Raw genomic sequence first — 21,567 nt, 5'->3', positions numbered from 1 at the left:
GCTTAATAGGTTAGCTTCTTGGCCATTCCTTTTTCCATTGTAGTAAGTTATCACACTGAAAAATCCTAGTAAGTGATTCTGAAGTCTGTCATTCATTCATGCTTGCATTCATTTATTCCCACATGAAAACACCTGAGTTTATTTTAAATACTAGATTTCAAAGTGCATTGTCTACCTAAGATTTAGGGCCCAAAATCAAGTCATTAATTTTTTTAGCTAACTTAATTCTTGTGATTTACTTTGTTATATTTCCTAGTACTTTAAGTAGACTAACAAAATTAAAAAAAGATTATGGTATGGAAACATACAGAATTTCTTTCAAAACAGCTGAATTAATCAAATTAATCATTTATTTAAAAAAAGGAATTTAAAATAAGGGCCAAAGTGACACGGCTTGTTTCATTTGCCCTCCCACGTGAAGGTTATTATATATTAAAATGTTAATTATATTTAGATGTGAAATATAACTTTTTAATTAAGTATCCTAAATTATTAATGCCCAATAATAGTATTTATAATTCATGTATTTTAATTAAATTTAGATTCAGCTACATATGATAAAACATCAAATATTTATTTCTCTCTCACATAGAATAAGTCTATAAGTGGTTCAGGGCTGGTATAGTAATCTCAGAGTCATCAAGGACCCAGACTCCTTCTGACTTTATGTTCTGCTCCACTTGGTATGAGGCTTCTGTTCTCAAGTTCATCTTTTGGTCCAAGTTGACTGCTAGTGCTCCATCTTCCCATTTCCCATACAAGAAGAAGAAAAGAGGTGAGAGGACAAAATGGTGTGCTTCCTAGCTGTGTTAGCACCCTTTAAAATATTTCCCAGGAACATCTGTACCCCTACCCCAATTATGTCTACGTATATCATATGACAGATCTGAAAAAATGGGGAGAATTGGGCATGGAGTGACAGTTCTTACCCGTCTATACTCTCCATTCAGTGGCACACAAACTGAATTCTGACTTCTGGTAGTTGCTTGATCCAGCTGAGCCCCATTTTTCTCAAGTGTAAAGTGAAAATTACATTAGTATCTACTTCATTGCATTGTTTTAAGTGTTAATGTGTGCCACAGACCTAGTACAAGGCCCAGAATGTAGAAGTACCAAATAAATCGGTAGCTAACTTTATTTTTCATTACCTTGTCTCTTCCCAAAGATGATGGTCTTTTTGATGATGCAGATGCCCTCTTGCCCTCTTTCATCATGTCTACCAATCAAGCCATTGGATATACAGTAGTGAACAACCAGCCAAAGTTTCTGCCCTCATAGAAATTGCAATTTTTTGTCATTGAGAGTTCTGAAGGAATCACTACAGAGAGGTGATAGCTGAAAATACAGAAGGGAATGACTTCAATAGAGAAGTGAAGTAGTGATTCTTATATTTCAATCTGTAGAAGAATCACATGGGTAGCAAATAAAAATGGAGATTCCTACGCTTTCCCTTCACAGTTCTGAAGCTCACGCCTGAGATCAGGAATCTGTATTCTATTTCTAAACGTTCTGGATGCAGATACACATGGATCACACTTTGAAAAATACTGGTCTAGGGAGGAGGGAGGAGTGAGGCTATGGTGAGAGCTTCCCAGGGCTTTAAGTCAGTTTCGACCCTTTCTTAGACCTCATGGCTTGTCTCAGGCTATTTCATTCTAGCTTAGTCTAAATAATTCTAAGTTGTGAGAAGCTTGTTGTGGTTGTCCGCTGTATAGGATGTTTGGCAAGATCACTGGAATTTCCCCACTAGATGCCTGTAGTGGGGAAATTGCCCCAGATGAGAACCATAGGTCTGGTTGAAATCTTGATTTTTCACCTAGAATATACATACTATTTGAAATGGAGCCTTTTATTTTTTTCCCTCTGGAAGGGTGGAATATGGCAGATACCATGGTTCCAGATTCATCTGCCAAATGCCCATTCGTAGCCTGGCATCGGGGTGTGGATGTGCACTTTTCTAGAAGTGAGACTCCTGAGAACCCATCACGGTCATCCTCTGGCCATAACCTTCATACACCTTTTAAAGATCTCCATCCATCTTCCTTCTTGGTTACCCCAAATATTCCTGTCTTAGAGATACAGGCATTTCTACTCTCAAAGGCAATTAAGGGCTCTGATAAGAATGTGTTTAAAAGAAACTTAAGTGAATTGACTTCAGTTTCTTGCTTTTTACAAACAAGGGTATTGAGTTTAAAACAATTCAATTGTTTTTATAACATCTTTTTTTGTTAAACAAAACATTTTCACATATCACAGATTACTTTATTCTCTCTGTATACTTTTTAATCCTTGTATGATGAGGTAGATAATAAGTACCTTTTGAAAATATAAGGAAAAAAAACAAAGTGATAATTTATATTTTTTCCTTCAAAAATAATATTAAGAAATGCATCAGGCCAATGGTCTCCTTGAGATTCAAATGAATTATGTGGTTGTTTTTGAGGTAATATTTGTGATGAGTAACTGAAATGCTGAAATTAGTGCTAGCTGAGCCCTTGAAACCAAGCAAATTTTAGGTAGACATTGAATATATTTCATAGTTTATCATTAATTCTTTTTAAAGAGAAGGTTGGAGAGCTGTAACAGGCGGTGACTCTAGATGAAACAGAGATCACTCTTTCTTTCAAAGCTGTAGTTGTAGTGTATTTGAAATATTTACCATGGCATTTTTTTAGTGTATCAGGTAAAGAAATAATGAGGTAGCCTTTACATCTTATAATAAATATGGAGGTGATTTAACTTTGTCAAAGGCTAGATTCACAGGGACTCCAAGATAGGGATTGTGCCTTGAGGAAACTTTCATCTTAATATTAAGTATGATTTTCAGTAGGGGCAAGATACTGTATCAGACTCTCTCCAACACTTTAATGTTTATCTTTGTTCACTGGTTAAAAGTTGTCATTTTCTTGGACGTTTACAAAGTGCTTTTTTTTTTTTTCAAAGAAGTTTTCCAATTTCATAGATTTGAAGCTTGCTTTCAAAGGAACCACTGATATCTTTTCTATGATTTTTGGCAATACTGTTATGCATGTCCAGTCTTTTGAGGATACTTTGTCCTTTAATCTGTGGTTTTGAAAGTTTCTTGTATAGCTCAACCTCTTTTGCAAGAGAACAGACATTATGTTGTCCATCCGTAGAGGTTCTTTGTTGGACCAAAGAAATAATATTTCCAGTTTTAGATTGAAGGGAACCCTCCGGTGTTTTTGCTGTAGTTTTCGTAAAGTACTCACTCCAGGAGAAACAGATTATAAGGTTCCAAACCAGGCCAAGCCCTGGCAGGTACTTGTAAGGGGACATATTCTAGCTTCTCAGGGGAACCACCTTAAATACTCTTTATTTCTTATTTTATTCAAAAGCAATTGGAGCTGCAGTGTGTTATTAAATACACTACACCTGGGAACAGATGTCATACACTTAAAATTCCTGGTAATTGTCTTATTAGCTAGCAAGTTACTTTTCTTTAAGCCTCCATTCCCTCATGTATTGAACAGTAAGGATAAAGGGGTGTATCATTTTTTGGGGGGGATAGAGTGAAGATTAAGTGATGTAAAATATTGGCTGGGTTGCTCAATATATATTGAATCTGGAAAATATCCAAAGTACATTAACCCAATACAGAGAAGTATTAGTCAAATTTTATCAGTAGGCTGCTCTTACAGATCAGTTTAAGAGGCAGCCTGAACTAAGAATCCATCACCCCGCTGACTAAACACTGGGGACGTATATACCCAATCCTACTGTGGCTTATGTGGTGCTAGCCTTTGTGGAGAACATGACAATAAAGGGCCAGGAAATACTTGTTCATAAATAGCAAGAAGTCTAGTTCTGAGACAAGACTTTCACATGCACACAAAGTCTTTGAAGACAAAGCAGCTAATAAGTAACTAATTATTTCATGCTAGCAAGAAATGTAACAGGAATTGAGCTGCAATTACCAAGGATAGCTCCATGGATGCTCATATTACAGGAATGGTTTACCTTTATTTTTTGGCTGACCTTTATTTCTTTTAGGAATGCACTCCACAGTCAGTTTTTGGGTCCCCAATAGCAGGTTCCTCTGTTACACTTATTTTGAGAATCGTATTTCCTGATCATTCTCCAAAAAAGGGAAAAATTAGATTGTAACTAGACCACCTCACCCATATTTCAGCCCTAGTCATCCCCACTGTCAGGTGGAAAAAGAAATCTTTCCTCATTTTGGAAGTACCTTGCTCTTGTCTTGTTAAGGCTTATGGTACACTCACCCTGGACGTCTATTGGAATACCATTCCCTATGCAGACTTTCTTGGGCCTGAGTTACCCAGGTGGTCCAATAAATTAGGATGAAGATTCTAAAAGGACTCACCCAAGGTACCCAGAACTTATGTAATAATCTTTTATAGTGACATACTTATTTAAAATTTTAAAAGTTAACTTTTAAAACTGGTGAAAATATATTGGTATTAATAACCCCATTTTACAGTTGAAGAAGCAGAAGCTCAGAGAGGTTACAAGAGTACCCCAAACTTTCCTAGTCAGCAACTAGCACAGCCAAGATTAGAACCAATTTCTCTTTGTGCTGTTGTGCTTTGTGCATTTGAAGGATGTTGCTTGTCCCTGTCCCCCTTAGACTAGTAGTTGAACAAGAAATACAGGATATAGTATCAGTCAGATAGTATACATGGTGGTAACAACTAATATATGTTGTGTTCTTAAAAACTATGTCAGCCTTACATCATATCATGGTGCCCATTGTGTGGTTGAGTAAAAGGCTTTGTTGTAGAAATTTAGAATAAAAATGTTTTTTTCATAAACTTTGTGTAAATAGCAAGTGGTGTATGTGGTGGCTAATGGGAAGGAGAATTAGATGTTGTATTTGATCAAGTCTTCTTTGAAAATGTAGGTGACTTTTTAGTGGCTGGCAAGAAAATGAGTAAGTAGAAGATGAAGTCCTTGCTATGTGCCTAATTCATATCTCATGTGAATCGTGATTGCAGGACTGGAAGTTGGTGTGACCTTTTATTCCTTTATGACTTAAGGAAATCCACCTCATTACTGCTTGGTCACATGATTCACATTTATGAATAGTTAAAAAGCACCATAATTCATGCTGAGCTCCAGATAAATGGAACCAAGAGCCAGGAATAGAGAGTTCAGGGCAGGAAAACACTAAGGTGGATTTGCCTGGTCAAAGAAGATTGCATGTAGTGTGTCATGTGGGTAAACTGAAGCTGAGTTCTACCAGATATGAGTTTGTGAACCCAAGTTCACGAAGAACTTAATTTTTCTCTATTTCCTTGTATGTAAAGAATGAATGATGGTATCTATCTTATACATCTTAGAGATCATTTATTAAGACCCCAGAACTATACCTTGCAAACACAGCTCAGTGCTTCACAGACGCTGGTACTGTTAATGAGAGAAAAGATCCTTAAAGAAAGCCCAGTATTTTATACACAGAAAGTAATAAACACAAATAATTGAATTATGGCTGTTTTCTGAGCAAAGGATGATACTGAAGCTATACCACTGAGGGCACAGTGAGAGGAAGAGGTCATAAGATTTGTATTGTAGCTAGATAACATTGACTTTGTATATTATGTCCCTAAATCCTACTGTCCTGCTAATATTTTGCCTTTGGGTACTCTTCCATGGAAGAATAAACAGATTGATGGCATGGGGAGTTGGGTACTGGACTAGGCATTGTGTCCTACATTTCCGTCTTTGGACAAGCTTTGTCGTCTCTTACTTCCTCATCCATAAAGTTGCAATTATTCAACAACATTCAGCAAATATTTATGGAAGACCCATATGCTAGACACTGTTTTAGGTGTTTGGGATATAGTTGGGGGTGAAGGACAATAAACCCGTGAAGAAAATATTTGTTGGATGGCGACGAGTGTATGAAGAAATATTAAAATGGAAAGAAGAAGAGTTAAGGGTGGGAATGGAGTTGCAATTTGGAAAGAGAAGTTTTCACTGAGATACTGATATTTGATTAAATATCTGACGGAGTTTAGCGACCAAGCTTTACAGGTATCTGGGGGAAGAGTGTTCTAGGCAGAAGAAAAAAGTATAAAGGCACTGAAGGGCAGGCATGACTGGTCTGTCTGAGCAATAACCAAGAGAGCAATATTTTATTTATTTATTTATTTATTTATTTATTTATTTATTTATTTATTTATGGCTGCGTTGGGTCTTTGTTGCTGTGTGTGGGCTTTCTCTAGTTGCGGCAAGAGGGGCTACTCTTCGTTGCAGAGTGCAGGCTTCTCATTGTGGTGGCTTCTCTTGTTGTGAAGCATGGACTCTAGGTATGTGGACCTCAGTAGTTGTGGCACATGGGCTCAGTAGTTGTGGCTTGTGGGCTCTAGAGCACAGGCTCAGTAGTTGTGGCACATGAGCTTAGTTGCTATGCGGCATGTGAGATCTTCCTGGACCAGGGCTCAAATCCGTGTCCCCTGCATTGGTAGGTGGATTCTTAACCACTGCACCAGCAGGGAAGTCCCCAAGAGACCAATATTTAGTAGTGGAGTGAACAAGAGAGAAATCAGAACTATTGAGAACCAGATTTTATGACCTTGAAGGCCACTTTGATAGTTTTGGATTTTACTCAGATTGAGATGGGGCACCACTGGACGATGTTGAGAAGAAAGAAATATTATTTGAGTATGTAACAGGACTATTCTGGCTCCTGTTAAAGGGAGGAAAGAGTGAGATGCAAGGAAACTAGTTAGGGGAAGATACTGAAACAATCTAACAAGAGATTCTGATGGGGCTTGGCCATGGTGATAATAGTGAAGAAGGTGAGAAAAGGTCAAATATTGGATATATTTCAAAGATGCTGCTGACAGACTATGATGGCAGATTGGATGCTGGGTCAGAGAGAACAAGATGTAATATAAAAGTCTGGGTTTTTAACCTAAACAGTTGGAAGAATTGTGTTGTCAATAACTGAGACTAAGAAGACAGTGGGAAGAGCAGGTAGCTCATACTTGTCTCTGGAATGTTGGGAAGAGTCATTAAGAAAAGTCTGCAGAAGCTTAGGTTATTCTCTAAATGTTGAGAGGTCTTTGTGAAAGTAACAACTTTTGCAAGAACCTGAAGTAGGATCCAGATGGAAGTTAAATACTTACAACTCATTGTGTTCTAAATAAGATAGGAAAACTTTACCTGAATCTGTGACAATGTACACAGTGAACACTTGGAAATTAATTAAATATGTGATGAAACTGGTAGTGAGTTTACATCTCACAATGAGAAAAGTAGTGGCCAGGAAAAAAGAAAAGTATTTGGAGAGTATTATTCTATGTCTACTCAAAGAATGTTTCAAAGTAGGCAGAAAAATGTATTCAATTATGAAAAGCCATGGGTCAACTGCTCAAATTTAAAACTAATTTAATTAACATTACTGGCTTTAAAAGATGCATTATACTGAAGACTTCTTATGAGCCCTTGAATAATGATATCCATTTCTTTTTGTTGTTATTCTCATTTCTGTAATAAAAGAAGAGTTTAAATTTTAGGTTGATGTAGTGAATTATTTTATATAGTTACATATATGTCTAAGATTTCACATCAGTTTTCTGCATTATATTTAAGAGGTTATTCTTTATGAATTATACAAGGAGAACAATATGCTAATGAGGGAGAAACAATATTAATATACCCCTGTTAATCAAAGCATAGCCTTTGGGGGGAGGGTTCAAAAGCCCATAGTGGATATGGTAAATGGGTTTAATCTTGATTGCTCACTCACATCAATTGCTAGTGATTGACTGCAGTGTGTTTTGAGAAGAATTCTGAGATCTTGTCTAGGATCAATAGAACAAAGGACTGTTATTGACTGGACGTGCCTGATAAAGGTACCAATGAAGAAATGGTAGCAAGTATGTCACATCTCAACCATCCTTGCCTTCACTAAAAGAGGCATTTCTGGAAGAGGCTTGGAGTATTGACAAGTATGGCTTGTTTAAAGGTTACCCATTCTGTTTTTGTTTTGTTTGTTTGTTTGTTTCTTTTGCACCTAACCTACTTCTTGGTACCTCCTGGCCTTTCCAGACTGTAGCCTAGGCAATGTCCTCTCTTTATAGTTTGACTTTTAATTATCCTGGATTTTTTGGTTAGTCTATTCTCAAGACCTGGCCTGTGCTAATTAATTTGGTTAATAAATATGGGCAAAATATAACCAAAGGCAGCAAGATTGGTATGCTTATGTTTTGGGAAGCTGGGTGGATGAAACTTTCAAGCACCCCCCAAAGAATATGTAGATTTAACACTGTGAGTCTATTGATGGGTTAAGATAACGAGATAAGCTGATCTCAGTTGAAGACAGCAGGTGTTAGGTCCAATGGGCTAAAAATTTAAAATAGCCCATTTTATAGAACAATAGATTTAAGACTTTAGGAAACAAATCTAGGAAACCCAACTGTATTTTGATGGAGTTGAAGCACAGGGCTTGGGAGGTTGATCTTCAGTGTTTGATGCGCAGAAGAGGGAACTGTGTTTGAGGTAGCTTAGGACACTCTCAGCTGGGTTCTGACAACAATGTGATTTGAATTAATTAGGATGTTGAACTTCCCAGGTAACATTATTATGCTTTTCAATAAGAAATATCTAGAAATAATATCTTAACCAAAACAAAGAGCATGAATTTTTTTTTGAAGATCCTGAATTTTTGAAATGTTAGGCCCTATATGTGGTTGGATAAAATATTTTATACTCTTTCTTTTGATGCCTCTCAAATAAGATCATTAGAGTTTCAGGTAGAGCTAGGTTAAGTAGCTCTCCCAAGATCACATAGACAGTGATTAGTCCCATCAGGTTTGAACTCAGGTTTTGAGTCCAAAGTCCAAGCTTTTCTTCACTGTAAGAGAGGAAAAGATAGGACAGGATGGAGTAACAGGGAGAGTTGGAAGTGGAGCATGAAATGTAAGAACGCATTGCCAGAGGGGAGACAATGTACAGGACTTGGAAGAATGGGGTGGAAAGAGGGTACTAGAATCCTGAGGGGTAGCAAACACTCCTTGGGGAAGGGGTCTCTTCTGCTGCTCTTTACTCTCTTCATCCAGGACTCAGGTAGCAACAAAGGCTTTGACCAGCTCTTTTCACACACCTGATGAGGAGAGAGTTATGGGCTGGATGGGAGTGTAGCTTCCACCACATATGAATAATGCCACATGATACAACTGTTAGTGATTGAATGTGGAGAGGAGTGAACGGATGGAGAAAAATAATCCAGGCTTCCAGATTATGCTCCCTTCCCAGGCACAACCCTCCATCAGCCAGCACCCAAACCTGTGGTCCTTGACTCTTTGGATCTATTCTTCACTTAGGAGTTGCATGTCGCATCCTGGAGCCTAAGAGCCATTTTGTAACGTGTTAAATGGCCTTTATCACTTATCAACAAATATACCATGACCATGCAAAGTTCAGCATTTCTGAGAGTACTGGGCCCATTGGTGGCTCTTTGATTCATTTTGTGAAGACATATTTCTCTTGGATTCTTGGGCAGTGGCTTGTCTTAAATTTGCCTCCCAGTAATGGTAATGCAGAATAGTGCGGGAGAATGAGGGAAATAAAGGGATCAAACGTAGTGATCTTCTGCTAGCTGGCTGCCCCATAAGGAAGGCAAAAAGGAGCTTTAGCCCTTTGAAGGTCTGAGCCTTGGATGGTGAAGACATGCTGATTCTCATGATCAGAGATGACAAAATCAACAATCAATGCATGGAATATGTATGTGACATAAAGATTGGCTCCCTGCCCATGAATATCTTCCAGTTTGTAATATATATATATATCTCCATCCATTGGCACATCTTCTCTTGTTGGATTTATTTCCTGTGCTTCCGTTGTTATGTGAAAACAACCCAGAGAAAACCTCTGGGCCAGGAGATCCTGATGTGTAGGAAAAGGAACAGTATGGGAAGGCAGAAATATAGAAAAGGGAGGTGGGGACTGCCTGGAGGAATAGAGATGCCTGTTCATAACTTTCCAAGGGGTAACACATCCCAATACTCCCATTTCTCCTTGGGATTCCAAGGTTAGCAAAAATGCCTTGTTTGGGGTTGAGCAAAAACTGTTCTACCTTAAATGGTGAGAAAAAAATGGCTCTAAGCCATATTTAGGAAATTTGTTGACTGTAATTAAGCCTTCATGGGAATCCCCAAGGTTTACTTACCTGTAATTGAAAAAATGCAAATGAAGACAGTTAATTAGTGGACTGGCTGACTAAGAAGTACTACTTACCTCAATGAATTAGAAAGGAAAACACAAATATGTCCAGTTGAGAAAGTTACCTGAGAACCAATTGGTAAATTTCTCAGCAACACTGCAGCTTTTTTTTTTTAAGCCTGGTTGAGATTGCAGTGCTTGTCTGCTAAGGCCTTTGCCAACTTCATCTTGAGCCATTACAGACATATTTCCCAACAACTGGCCTTCAGCCTTGGGAGAGCACCAGCTGCCTCCCTGGCAGCACTCAAGGAATCCCTGCAGAAAAAATAACAGACCTTTTCTCCTCCTTTCTGCTGTGATTGAGACACTACTTAAAGTTGTAAAACATTTACTTTTCAAGATCCTGTAATCAAATGGGAACACCCTTGGGATTAAGCCAACGCTTCAAGAGTTAGCCTACAGTATTCTTGCTCTCAGTTATCAAGGATTAGTACATGTTCTAATATTAATAGATTTAATGCAGTTTATTTTTTTGTTTTAATGATCATCACAGCCATACCTGTGATGGTCATTTTCACTTCGGACATCATACTTGTTAGTATATTCAGCTAATTTTTACCCTCTGATTTAAAATCATCCCCAAAATGCTTTGCATTTCTGTTCATACTTATGTCTTCAACTTAATGATTTCATTAATTAGCAACTCATACTGTGGTGTCAGTACAAAGTTCACAATTTGTCCCTTAAGGTTAACTATGGGAAAAAAGATTAAATGCCACATCATTTAAATAAAAAAATACTTGTTTGAGGTCTGATTGGTAGTAACAGAAACAGAAAGTATTAAACAATTTAAATATAGAAGTAGAGATACAGTAGATGATGTATCTGTGTCATAAACTATATCAAGTTGTTTTTGACAACTTTTTCAAAATATGACCTCTTGGAGGAGGGAGGTAAAGAAGTTTCCTTTCTCATGCCACTGAGCATATTCTCAAGGAGCAAGGTGCTGTGATTGATTAGTAATGCCTGCCATGGACACCATAGGGGTGAGTGCAAATTGCTGCCCTATGTTCACCACTGTCACTGTCTTAACAAGAAAGAATTCAGCTTTGCTAATTTATTTCATTATTGATGTTTGATGAGGAAGAGTGTGTGGACTAGGACACTGAAATGAGGGTTTACCACACCAGAATAATCTTTTTTGTAAGCATGTAAACATCCATGAAGTGGGGAAAGGTGATTAGGCTGAACCTTTTCACCATATCTTTGTTTGATTCAGTTATTTATTACCCTGGACTTGCTAGCATTTTATAGAAGTGTTATTGATATAGACTCTGGAAAAAGTAGGGAGATATTTCAAGGTATTTCAAATGTATCACAGTTTCTAAGGGGATCAAATTTCTCTTCAAAGCCTCATGGATTTTTCAAACATGAAATGTTCTTCTTGGCAGATAATAGGCTGCAATGCTGTGGGTTTCTAACCTCCCATTCATTAACAGCAAAACTGACTTGTAGCAAAGTCTCTTTTTTTTTTTTTTTTTTTTCCTGCAGGTAATTTGTGACTCCTTTTGGAGAGATAACTGTTTAAATATAAATAAATGGCCAGCTCCAGTAGAGAGATTCCAGTTTTCTCAGGGTATTTACTTTCAATTTATTATCAATTCTTCCAGCACAACTTCCTCCCCTCAAAACACTACCCCAGCCCTGAATATGTGTAGTGTAGGCCCATTAAAATATTTCTTATTCTTATATGTTAAACACTAAGTTAGTCCCATTAAAAGATCTTGCACATGGTTAAAATGGACTCTACTCATTTTAGCATTCTCAAAGTCATTAGCACTATCAGTTATTATTTGAGAAAATTAGAATAAAAGAGCCTAGGCCCAAATGGGACTGGGTTACCTCTCCCAGGCACTTCTAAGCTTTTCAAGGTAATCACTCCTTGGCTTTTATATTTCAAAATCACCTTCAAAATGATTTGGTTTATTTTATTCAATTTAGCTTAGCCAGTAGTCCAATGATATTTGCATTATTTTTAACGCAAGGACGGATTGCTTTGTACTTGGGATTTGCATGAACTACCATTTATGGTTCATTATTTTGTGGTAATAGATAATCAGCTTTTTGGAAATAGATTCATTTCCAGGTTATATTTCTATCTCTACATGCATATTTTAAATGGATTAATGTGGAGCACAGTGAAATCCTAATTCTCTTCTGTAATTATATTCCTGACTCTCACAAATTAACATCCTAAGATGTTCACTATGTCATATGTGGTTAATCCAGTGTACTTCTCACCACCTCTTTCAGATTACTTTGCACTTTTGACAATGGTATGTTTTTTTTTTTTCTTTGGGGTAGGGGTGTTTTTTTAAAGCCAGTTAAATCTAAACTGCATTTGCTTTATTGCTGGTTGGCCCCAGGAGGATCACCATTATTACCAAGGGTGTAGGATTGCTAATTACCTAACAGAATCGAAAGTAGTCTTGGCTGTCAAGGGAATAGTTAAGATATTTGTTAATGATGTTATGTCTTAGATTATTAAAAGAATATTGATTTTGATCTTGAAAGTATAATGCAGAGAAAAAATTTAGTAGATTTATTGGACTTTTTGACCTGTGGGAAGAATATGGATTTAATATCTCATTCCACATTCTATTTAGCTCTCTCTGTAGAAACACTAAATAAGAAATGTGAAGGGAAGAAAAAATCAGACAGAAATTGACATAAGTTATATACTTACTGTATGCAGAACTGGGAAGGCCAATATAAACAAAACATGGTTTCTTACATCTTGCTCCCTGAATTTCACTCCCAGAATTTCAACTCTTCCTTTGATAACTCACTCTCCCTATGTGTAGCACACACACACCTCACTCAGCATGTCCAAAGTTAAACTCAACAGTTCAGCACTTCAGCTTCCCTCTTATTTCTATCACCTGGGTGAATACATCCATATATACCAAATTGTACTAGCTAGGAATTTCAGAATTGTCCTTCTTCAGCACTCTTAACCATCCAGGCATGAACAACATTCTATTTAACCCATTAGAAAAGTAGTAGAAAAATGGAGGGATAGACTGTAGGGTAGAGAGTAAATGACAATTTGGTATTTCAAGAAATGCAGTTGCACTTTCATTTGAAAGAGCGTGATTTGAGTCATGCAGTCACATTTCTGTCAAATTCTGTTTCTATTGAAACTGAACACTTATTGCAGTATAATCCCCATGTTAATGAAATAGCATGAAACATAATGACATGGTGTTTCAGAAATCTTCAGATGATCCTGTAAATTTTGAGTCATTGTAAGCACTTTTCACAATTCATAAGGAATTAGGCAGCACAAATATCAATTAATGGAAGAATCACATTTCAGGAAGTCTTCCCTCTAGTATTTCTCTCTACTCAAAACGCAAAATGAGGAAAGTGTAGGGAAAGAGAAATCTGTCTATTAGAAGTTAAGTGAGGTTAAGAAGAAGAGAGTGGTAATAGAGGCAGAAAAAGAGCCAGAAAAACCCTATAGAATTGGCTGTAAAACAGCTCTCCCGCCCTTATTTGCTTTTCATGGACTGTAATAGAACAAGATGTGAGGAAACATCTGTTGCCTTTTTAAAATAGTACTTTGATATTTTAAAAAGAATAGTTACAGAATTAGGAGAAGCCTAATTTCCGTGGTTAGGGACAGCAGACACCTATGGAATGGAATAGAGAGAATTAGTGTAGTACAGCTTGATAAATTTGGGGGCTATGGATTCATCTGCCATGCTCGACTCTGGGAAGCATCATAGAGCAATTGTTAGAGCATGGGCTCTGGAGTTAGGCTTCCTGGGTTTAAATATTGGCTTTCCCACTTAACTGAGCATAATAGTATTCCCTGTCTGAGGGGTGAATGTGAGATTGAATGAGAGAAAGGAAACTTGGGAAGCTAGTCCAGAGACTGGCTCATGGTAACATTTGCTAAATGTAGACTATTATTTTCTTTTTTAATTAAGTAGCCACTTTTCTTAGACTTGATATAAGAATTTAATGGGCTGCCTCATAGGAATAGAAAGCCGCTTGAGCAGGAAAAGATCCAAGTCTCTTTCTGTGGATAAGTCTAGTCAGTGTATATGCAAGCCAGCTTGAGGAATGGCTGGCTACAGCCCACCTTTGAGACTTATTTAAGCTAGCAAGACCAGACCAGATAAAGGCTTAGAACACTAACCAGAGTAGCTGAGCCCCACCTGAGGGTACAACCAGTCATTACTGCGGTATATTGAATGTACTTCAGAGAAATAGAGCAAGTACAAGAAAAATCTGCCGGTATCAGATCCCAGGAACTGCTGCCGTCAAGGTGCATCCAAGCCATGAGACAAGTCAAAAGGCCAGGAAGGATTGCTGGGCAGTAGCACATCCTAAGCCAGGAGATTTAGTTAGAAAGAGTTCAGGCTCTGAGGATGAGACTAAAAATCACAGACCAGGTGAGATGGAAGCTCTCACTAGACTTAGTCATGATGTTTATAGGATGCCCAGACAGAGTTAATAATTGAGATCGGTTCGTTTCGAATGATAGTTAGTCACTGAAAAACAAGACCCCAGAGATTAAATGATGCTTCAGAGAAGTAATGCAATGTAGTGGTTCAGATGTTGGGCTTTGGAGAGAGAGAGTACAGGTCTTAAATCCTACTTTGCCAGTTACTACAGGGACAAGTCATCCTATCTCTCTAAGCTTTCCTTTTCTCATCTTTAAAATGGGGGTAACAGTTTCTACTACAAGGATTTTTGAAACTTGAATCATGAAAATTAATTAAAAGGACTAAGGCAATGCCAAGCACCTAGTAAGTGCTTAAGTAATGTTGGGTATTATTATTATTAGAATTTCATTAACACGTCTTGTTTGAAAATGCCCTAGTTACAGTATACACTACAAAATAGAATACAATTATGTGAAATAAGTTTTCTTAAACCTTCCATTTAAAAATCTTCTTTCCATGTAGCTTTACTCTTTTTAATGTAATTTCTTTAGGAAGTGAATTTTTAGCAAGATGTGCCACTTGGAAACCAGGTCTCCATGCTATTTTGGACAAGTATAAAGGAGACCCATTTTTAAATAAAACAAATTATGACTGTGCTGAAAATGATCTAAATCATTACAGTGGGTATAGGGCAAATGGTAAAACTTATCCTGGGGAATTCAAGTTTTAAGAAAAAGTCAAATTTTGTATTAATTTTAGATTGGCTTTATTGCCTTGGAGTATATTTGTTCAGGCTTAGCTGGCCCTCACCTCCTCGCTTTACCTTGCCATGAATTCAGTACCTGCCCCACCAGGTGGCTTGAACAAAATCATTGACTTTATAATTTAGAGCTGTCTCACTGTCAACCAATGTGTTAGGTTTATTCATAGGATTCCTGTGTCAGGCTGGGAGAGCAAAGGGGTTCTGAAGAAGAAACAGGCTATCATATTTTTGCAGCAGAATTAGACACCATCTATCTGAAAATGGAATCTGTGGTAAAAATCTCCAAATTATTTGTAATTCTTCTCTTTGGATCCACTGAATTCTCCCAACTCAATTCTCCCAAGATTTGCTTTTTGGGGGACAATTTAAAATACAATAGACATATCTTGCCCTTATCTACTTCTGCTAATTCTGTTGCCCCAAAGCAAATCAACAGAACTGTCCCTGATATAATATCATTCTACTCTCTCTTTACCCATAGCACACAACAGAAGTAACTAAATTTATGACCAAATTTTACTCTTTTTTGAAACCTTATAGACTTTTACAGGGAACTGTCGAGTGGCCAAGGGTTATGGTATCTAGCTCCTAAAGAAACTATGACTGATCTAATCGTTCCAGCATTTTGCTATCTTATCTCTTTTCTTCATTATTTGTACTTCTACCTGGGGGTATAATTGAAAAGATGAAAAAGTGAGATTCAGTTGGATAATTAGCTGTGATGTTACCAAACTTGTGGATGGTGGAAGTCCTGAAATCATTGGTTGAAATAAGCCTTGAGAGAGTCTTTGGGTGTCATTAATCCAGTGGTTCTTAACATTTGGCATGAATCAGAATCCCCTGGATTGCGTTTCTTGATTCAGAAATGTGGGGATTGGCCTGAGAGAGTGCATTTCTAACAGGTTCCCAGGTGATGCTGGGGCTGCTGGTTCAGAGACTGTACTTAGAGAATCACTGGACCAATCTGTGCCTGGCTTCCCTTCTATTAACATGAATAATCTAGAATTTGCTTTTCCTTAGCTAACTTTAGAAACTTATGCTGTATAAAGTAACATTATGGGTTAAACAGTTATTTTGGTATATGGACACCTTATACAGTGTAATAGAATTGGTAACATAAGTAGTTACTCTATCCAATTGGTTGATTTAATTTGCAAAGCAATCAATTATATATTCGTTGAGTCATGGCTCTAATCCACAAATCTCAGCTTCTCTATATTATTGTGGCGTCAATGTAATGCTGATTTTTAATCGTGTGTGTGTGTGTGTGTGTGTGTGGTGAAGTCTCAGTTTTATGGTATTGCAAGAAATTCATACATAGAAAGCTTCTTCCATTGTTTTCTCAAACAATCTGATTTTATGAGCTTTTTTGTGGTAGAATTGAGTTCATTTCTCATAAAATGTTTAAACTCAGAATAATGTTTATTTAGCTTTAATAAAGGATGTGGAACAGATAACAGCCAGAACAACATAATAGAGTCTTTAGATATAACTTCTTTTTTTAACATCTGTATTGGAGTAGAATTGCTTTACAATGGTGTGTTAGTTTCTGCTTTATAACAAAGTGAATCAACTATACATATAAATATATCCCCATATCTCCTCTCTCTTGTGTCTCCCTCCCATCCTCCCTATTCCACTCCATAGGTGGTCACAAAACATTGAGCTGATTTCCCTGTGCTACGCGGCTTCTTCCCACTAGCTATCTATTTTACATTTGGTAGTGTATATACATCCATGTCACTCTCTTACTTTGTCCCAGCTTACCCTTCCCCCTCCCCGTGTCCTCAAGTCCACTCTCTATGTCTGCGTCTTTATTCCTGTCCTGCCCCTAGGTTTAGATATAAGTTCTGATGTCCCCAGTCACTGCTTGGGACTTGCTTTGGTCACAAGAAATGACAAGTTAAGTGAAATCAGGTCACATCACATAGTGGAGTCACTGTGTTTGGGGTCACTGGACATAAACACTGTTAATTACTTCATACCCAGAAGGTTGTATGCCTAGTTCCTATTCTCTAATATAGCTACACTGATTACAAGTTATACAATGAACAATCTCAGCAATTAGGAGTGCATTACTTAGGAACATTCTTGGATCCCTCATTTAACTGCAATGGATACATTTCTTTAGTTGATATTACAGGTTTAATGAACAGACTACATTCAGGCATCCCTGAGGCTGGAATAATATTTGCAGTCCAGCTGTTAATTCTTTCCTTTCACTAGGTGACATGTAGAATCCTGGCTGACAGGGGGTCTGAGAAATGCAGTTTTGAACTTTTCCAGCTTTTGTGGTCCAGGAGTTTGAAACAGATATTGAATGGTCTAGTATACAGTCTATAACACACTGCCTAACTGGTTAAAAGCAGAAAAAAGGTGACTTGAAAAATACTTGGTCTTAGAGTCTGGAGATGAACTTCTACACCTACTCTGCTCTAAGTTGTGACTGGTCTTAGCAATTTTAAAGCCATTCTACCCAATAGGGTGGCAGTATGGTAAAGTAGTACAGTCTTTAAGGACCCCATCACTTAAGCTGTATAAACCTGTGAAAATTACTGGACCTCTGCATGCACCAGATCTCTCACCATATAATGGCAATGACAGTAATACCTACATCACAGGGTTGTTGTGAGAGTTAAGTGGGGAAAACAAAGTTTTTAAAATAGCATTTGGCACATGGTAAGAAATCAATATTTCATTAGTGCATGGATAAGGGGGTCTCATTGAATGTTCTTTTACCTACGCAAGCCTGACACAACTGTTGATATTTTATATGAGGTATATTTAAGACCTGGGAATAGTCAGATACCACAGCACAATAAACACCTAAGTAAAAAGTCAGCGCACCCATGGGCATATTCCTCTGCTTAGCTGCCTGCATCCCTACCAATCCTGAGCTCAAGATGGAGAAGTAGTCTATAAATAGATAACTTCCACTGGGATAGCCATAAAACCCCTTATAACATTTTATTCTTTAGTGTCTGCCAAATGCTTTTCAAATAATTGTCATTATTACCAATCAGCCTAATGCAATAACATGAGATGTTCCACTTTGGAAAACTTTTGTTATGTTGGAATTCTTACATGCCAAAAAGAGGGTTTTGTCTTTAGAGGTACTGGGATTTTAGAAAACTGCATATCGTCGAGTATCCCCTATTTTTTCTCTTTATTTTGGGATTAGGGCTAGAAGACAGGTGACTGCTTTGTAACCTATTCTCCTTATCATGTAACAATTTGCTCCTTTTTTGTCAATACTGTATACTTGCACAAACACAACATTATTTTAACTGAGAAATTGCACCTCCATCTTCTGAATGTTGTGCTGTGGCTAACCCAAGTATATTTCATTCTTCTTCCACTCCAGCTGGACAGTGCCACATCGCTCATCCAGGCAGCTAAAAATCTGATGAATGCTGTTGTCCTCACGGTGAAAGCATCTTATGTGGCCTCAACAAAATATCAGAAGGTCTATGGGACAGCAGCTGTCAACTCACCTGTTGTGTCTTGGAAGATGAAGGCTCCAGAGAAGAAGCCCCTTGTGAAGAGAGAAAAGCCTGAAGAATTCCAGACGCGAGTTAGACGAGGTTCTCAGAAGAAACACATTTCGCCTGTACAGGCTTTAAGTGAATTCAAAGCAATGGATTCCTTCTAGGACGATAGGCTTTAACAAGAAAGCTTTTTCTTTCTTTTTCTTTTCTATTCTTTTCTTTTTAATTCCATTTTTGTATGTATACCTGCTGACTCATATGCCTCTGGCATGGGGAAATAAGGGAGCAGTGTCTATTTGCATGTAAGATGAGATGTGATCAATACTGCTGATCCATCTGTAGCCCAGGGAGGGGACAGGGAGTTCCTGTCCCAAGGTGGCACAGAGCTGTCCTTTGCAACATTCTCGTAAAATTGGGCAAAGGGTTCACATTGCAATGTTTACGGGAGCGGGAGGGATGGGGAAAATAAACTTAACTCTACAAAAGCAAACTCTAATGCATGCAAGAATCATTAAGTTGGCAGGTATATTAATAAGTGAAAAATCTGGAAGTGTAATGGTAGAACATAAAGCTTGTATTGCTTCTGTTTCAGTGCAAAAATGTACTAGCCAATACGCTTAAGTGTGTGGCCCACAAATTGAGCAATTTAACGTTGACATCATATCAATGATATTATGTGGAGTTTTTACTAAGGGGAAACTAACTCGTCCAGCCTAAAATGTTTCTTTTAATCTGTATTCTGTTCTTTCTCTTCTAGTCGTGCCATTACTAGTGCTCATGTTATCAATTTCTCCCTTTACTGAAAACATAAACATTTATTTAAAGCAATTATAATCCTTCTGGGGGCACTGGAAGCACAATGTGGTGATCATCTTGCTTTTACTTTTTAAAAAATTTGAACTATGATTTTGTTAGAAATAGGAGGCCCAGTGATGGAATGTTAGAGGAATGGAAACTGACAGTGTGTGAAGATTTAGAGGCAAATACATAGGTGTAGCTTGGAGTGCTGGTATCTAATATACCATTGTATCCACTAACTCGAAATAAACACATTTAATCTTGACATCTGAAGAATGCTTTCCTTCTTTGAATGCATGCTTATAAAAGATTAACTCATCTTCTTGAAAACTGATTAAAAATGTTTTGTGTTCATTTTTAGAAATTGGAAGTAAAAGTAGCTAGGTGATATGTAAAGCAAACTCTGGGATATCTTTAAGTCCGGGAGTTGTTTTTTTTGTGTGTGTTTTCCCATGTGTTTTTATTCACTTTCAAACTGAATCTAAAATGAGAAAGTCATGTGTAAGAATTTTCTCAGCCATGTTTAGCCCTGGGCTAAACTTAAGAAACTTAATGTGTTCTCAGAGAGAAACTGAATCAAAAAAAAAAAAAAAATTATAGAGAGGTCCATTAATTTCAAAATATTTTATTCATTTAAAAATATTTTTTATATAAACTGTAAAAAAGAGGGTCTCTGTCCCATTACTAAGAAAGAGTGGGCTATAGCTTGAGGAGTGAGGAAATAAAAAAACAAATATTAATTTGAGTTCTCGAATCTCCTCCTATTTGAATGATCTCTACAAGTTTGCAAGTTATAGTATGTCTCCAGAAGACTTCTGGTAAAACGTGTGTATTTCTTAGCAATGTGATAACATATTGGGAGACATGGACACCTATGCTTTGTGTCAGCTTAGGTACAAAGTCCCAAAGAGAAGAGATTGAGAAGTTGTGGAAGAAGAAACAGTCCAAAATGTTATTTAGAGATGGTTCTGCTCAAATCACTGCTCACCACCACCCCGTGATGAAAACACCACTCAGGCTGAGAATGATCTACAGATGGAGGAGCCACAATAAAAGCTGTAGAGCGGGGCTTCCCTGGTGGCGCAGTGGTTGAGAGTCTGCCTGTTAATGCAGGGGACACGGGTTCGAGCCCTGGTCTGGGAAGATCCCACATGCTGCGGAGCAGCTGGGCCCGTGAGCCACAACTACTGAGCCTGCGCGTCTGGAGCCTGTGCCCCGCAACGGGAGGGGCCGCGATAGTGAAAGGCCCGCGCACCGCGATGAAGAGTGGCCCCCACTTGCCGCAACTAGAGAAAGCCCTCGAACGAACCGAAGACCCAACGTAGCCAAAAATAAATAATAAATAAATAAATAAAGTAGCTATAAAATTAAAAAAAAAAAAAAAAAAAAAGAACTATGGTCTCTTGCAGCAAAATTTGGATTTAAAAAAAAAAAAAAAAAAAGCTGTAGAGTGATTTTCAACACTAATCATTAAACCACTATTTCAACTACCTTGCTCCCTTAATTTGCATAAACACTGAGAAAGGCAACTATTGACATTGTCACAACTATTTATGGAATGCATCCTCTGAGCCAGGTCCTAAGTTGAGCACACCACTGTGTGCACTTATTGGCAACATTGCGTAACTCTCTGGGTTTATACATTCTGTGATTTAATGGGTTGAAAGTATTCTTCAGACTAGCCAAGAAACTTAAAATTCAAAGGCTTCTTGGCAAATCCTGAAAAATAGTCAGCAGGCATCAGAGGAGCATCTAGAGAATGTCATTGATTTTGCCCTTAAATTTGAGTTAAATGTTTTAATACATGAGTGTGAGCAATGTTTTATGTGTGTGGTTTCTAGAAATCAGTCCTTGATTTTATTTTTTTTACCAAAGCTTACTGAATAAAAGTCATCACTGCCCATCGTTTCTC

At 37.6% G+C, this 21,567-nt stretch overlaps 1 protein-coding gene across 3 annotated transcripts in view; it reads left to right on the top strand.

The window, feature by feature from the left end:
- Positions 1–19,920, top strand: part of CTNNA2 (catenin alpha 2) — a 1,192,234-nt gene extending 1,172,314 nt beyond the window's left edge. For all 3 annotated transcript variants that reach the window (XM_082356061.1, XM_082356060.1, XM_082356062.1), the window contains one exon: positions 18,734–19,920. In XM_082356061.1, the coding sequence (XP_082212187.1) occupies positions 18,734–19,021 (288 nt within the window). In that variant the 3' untranslated portion in view covers positions 19,022–19,920. The remainder of the gene's footprint in view (positions 1–18,733) is intronic.
- The last annotated feature ends 1,647 nt before the right edge of the window (positions 19,921–21,567 follow it).

Source organism: Balaenoptera borealis (genome assembly GCF_965194805.1).
Source record: "Balaenoptera borealis genome assembly, chromosome: 15".
In the NCBI taxonomy this organism is placed as follows: domain Eukaryota; kingdom Metazoa; phylum Chordata; class Mammalia; order Artiodactyla; family Balaenopteridae; genus Balaenoptera; species Balaenoptera borealis.
The sequence above is the reverse complement of the archived record's forward strand: the minus strand, read 5'-3'. Positions and strand labels throughout refer to the sequence as shown.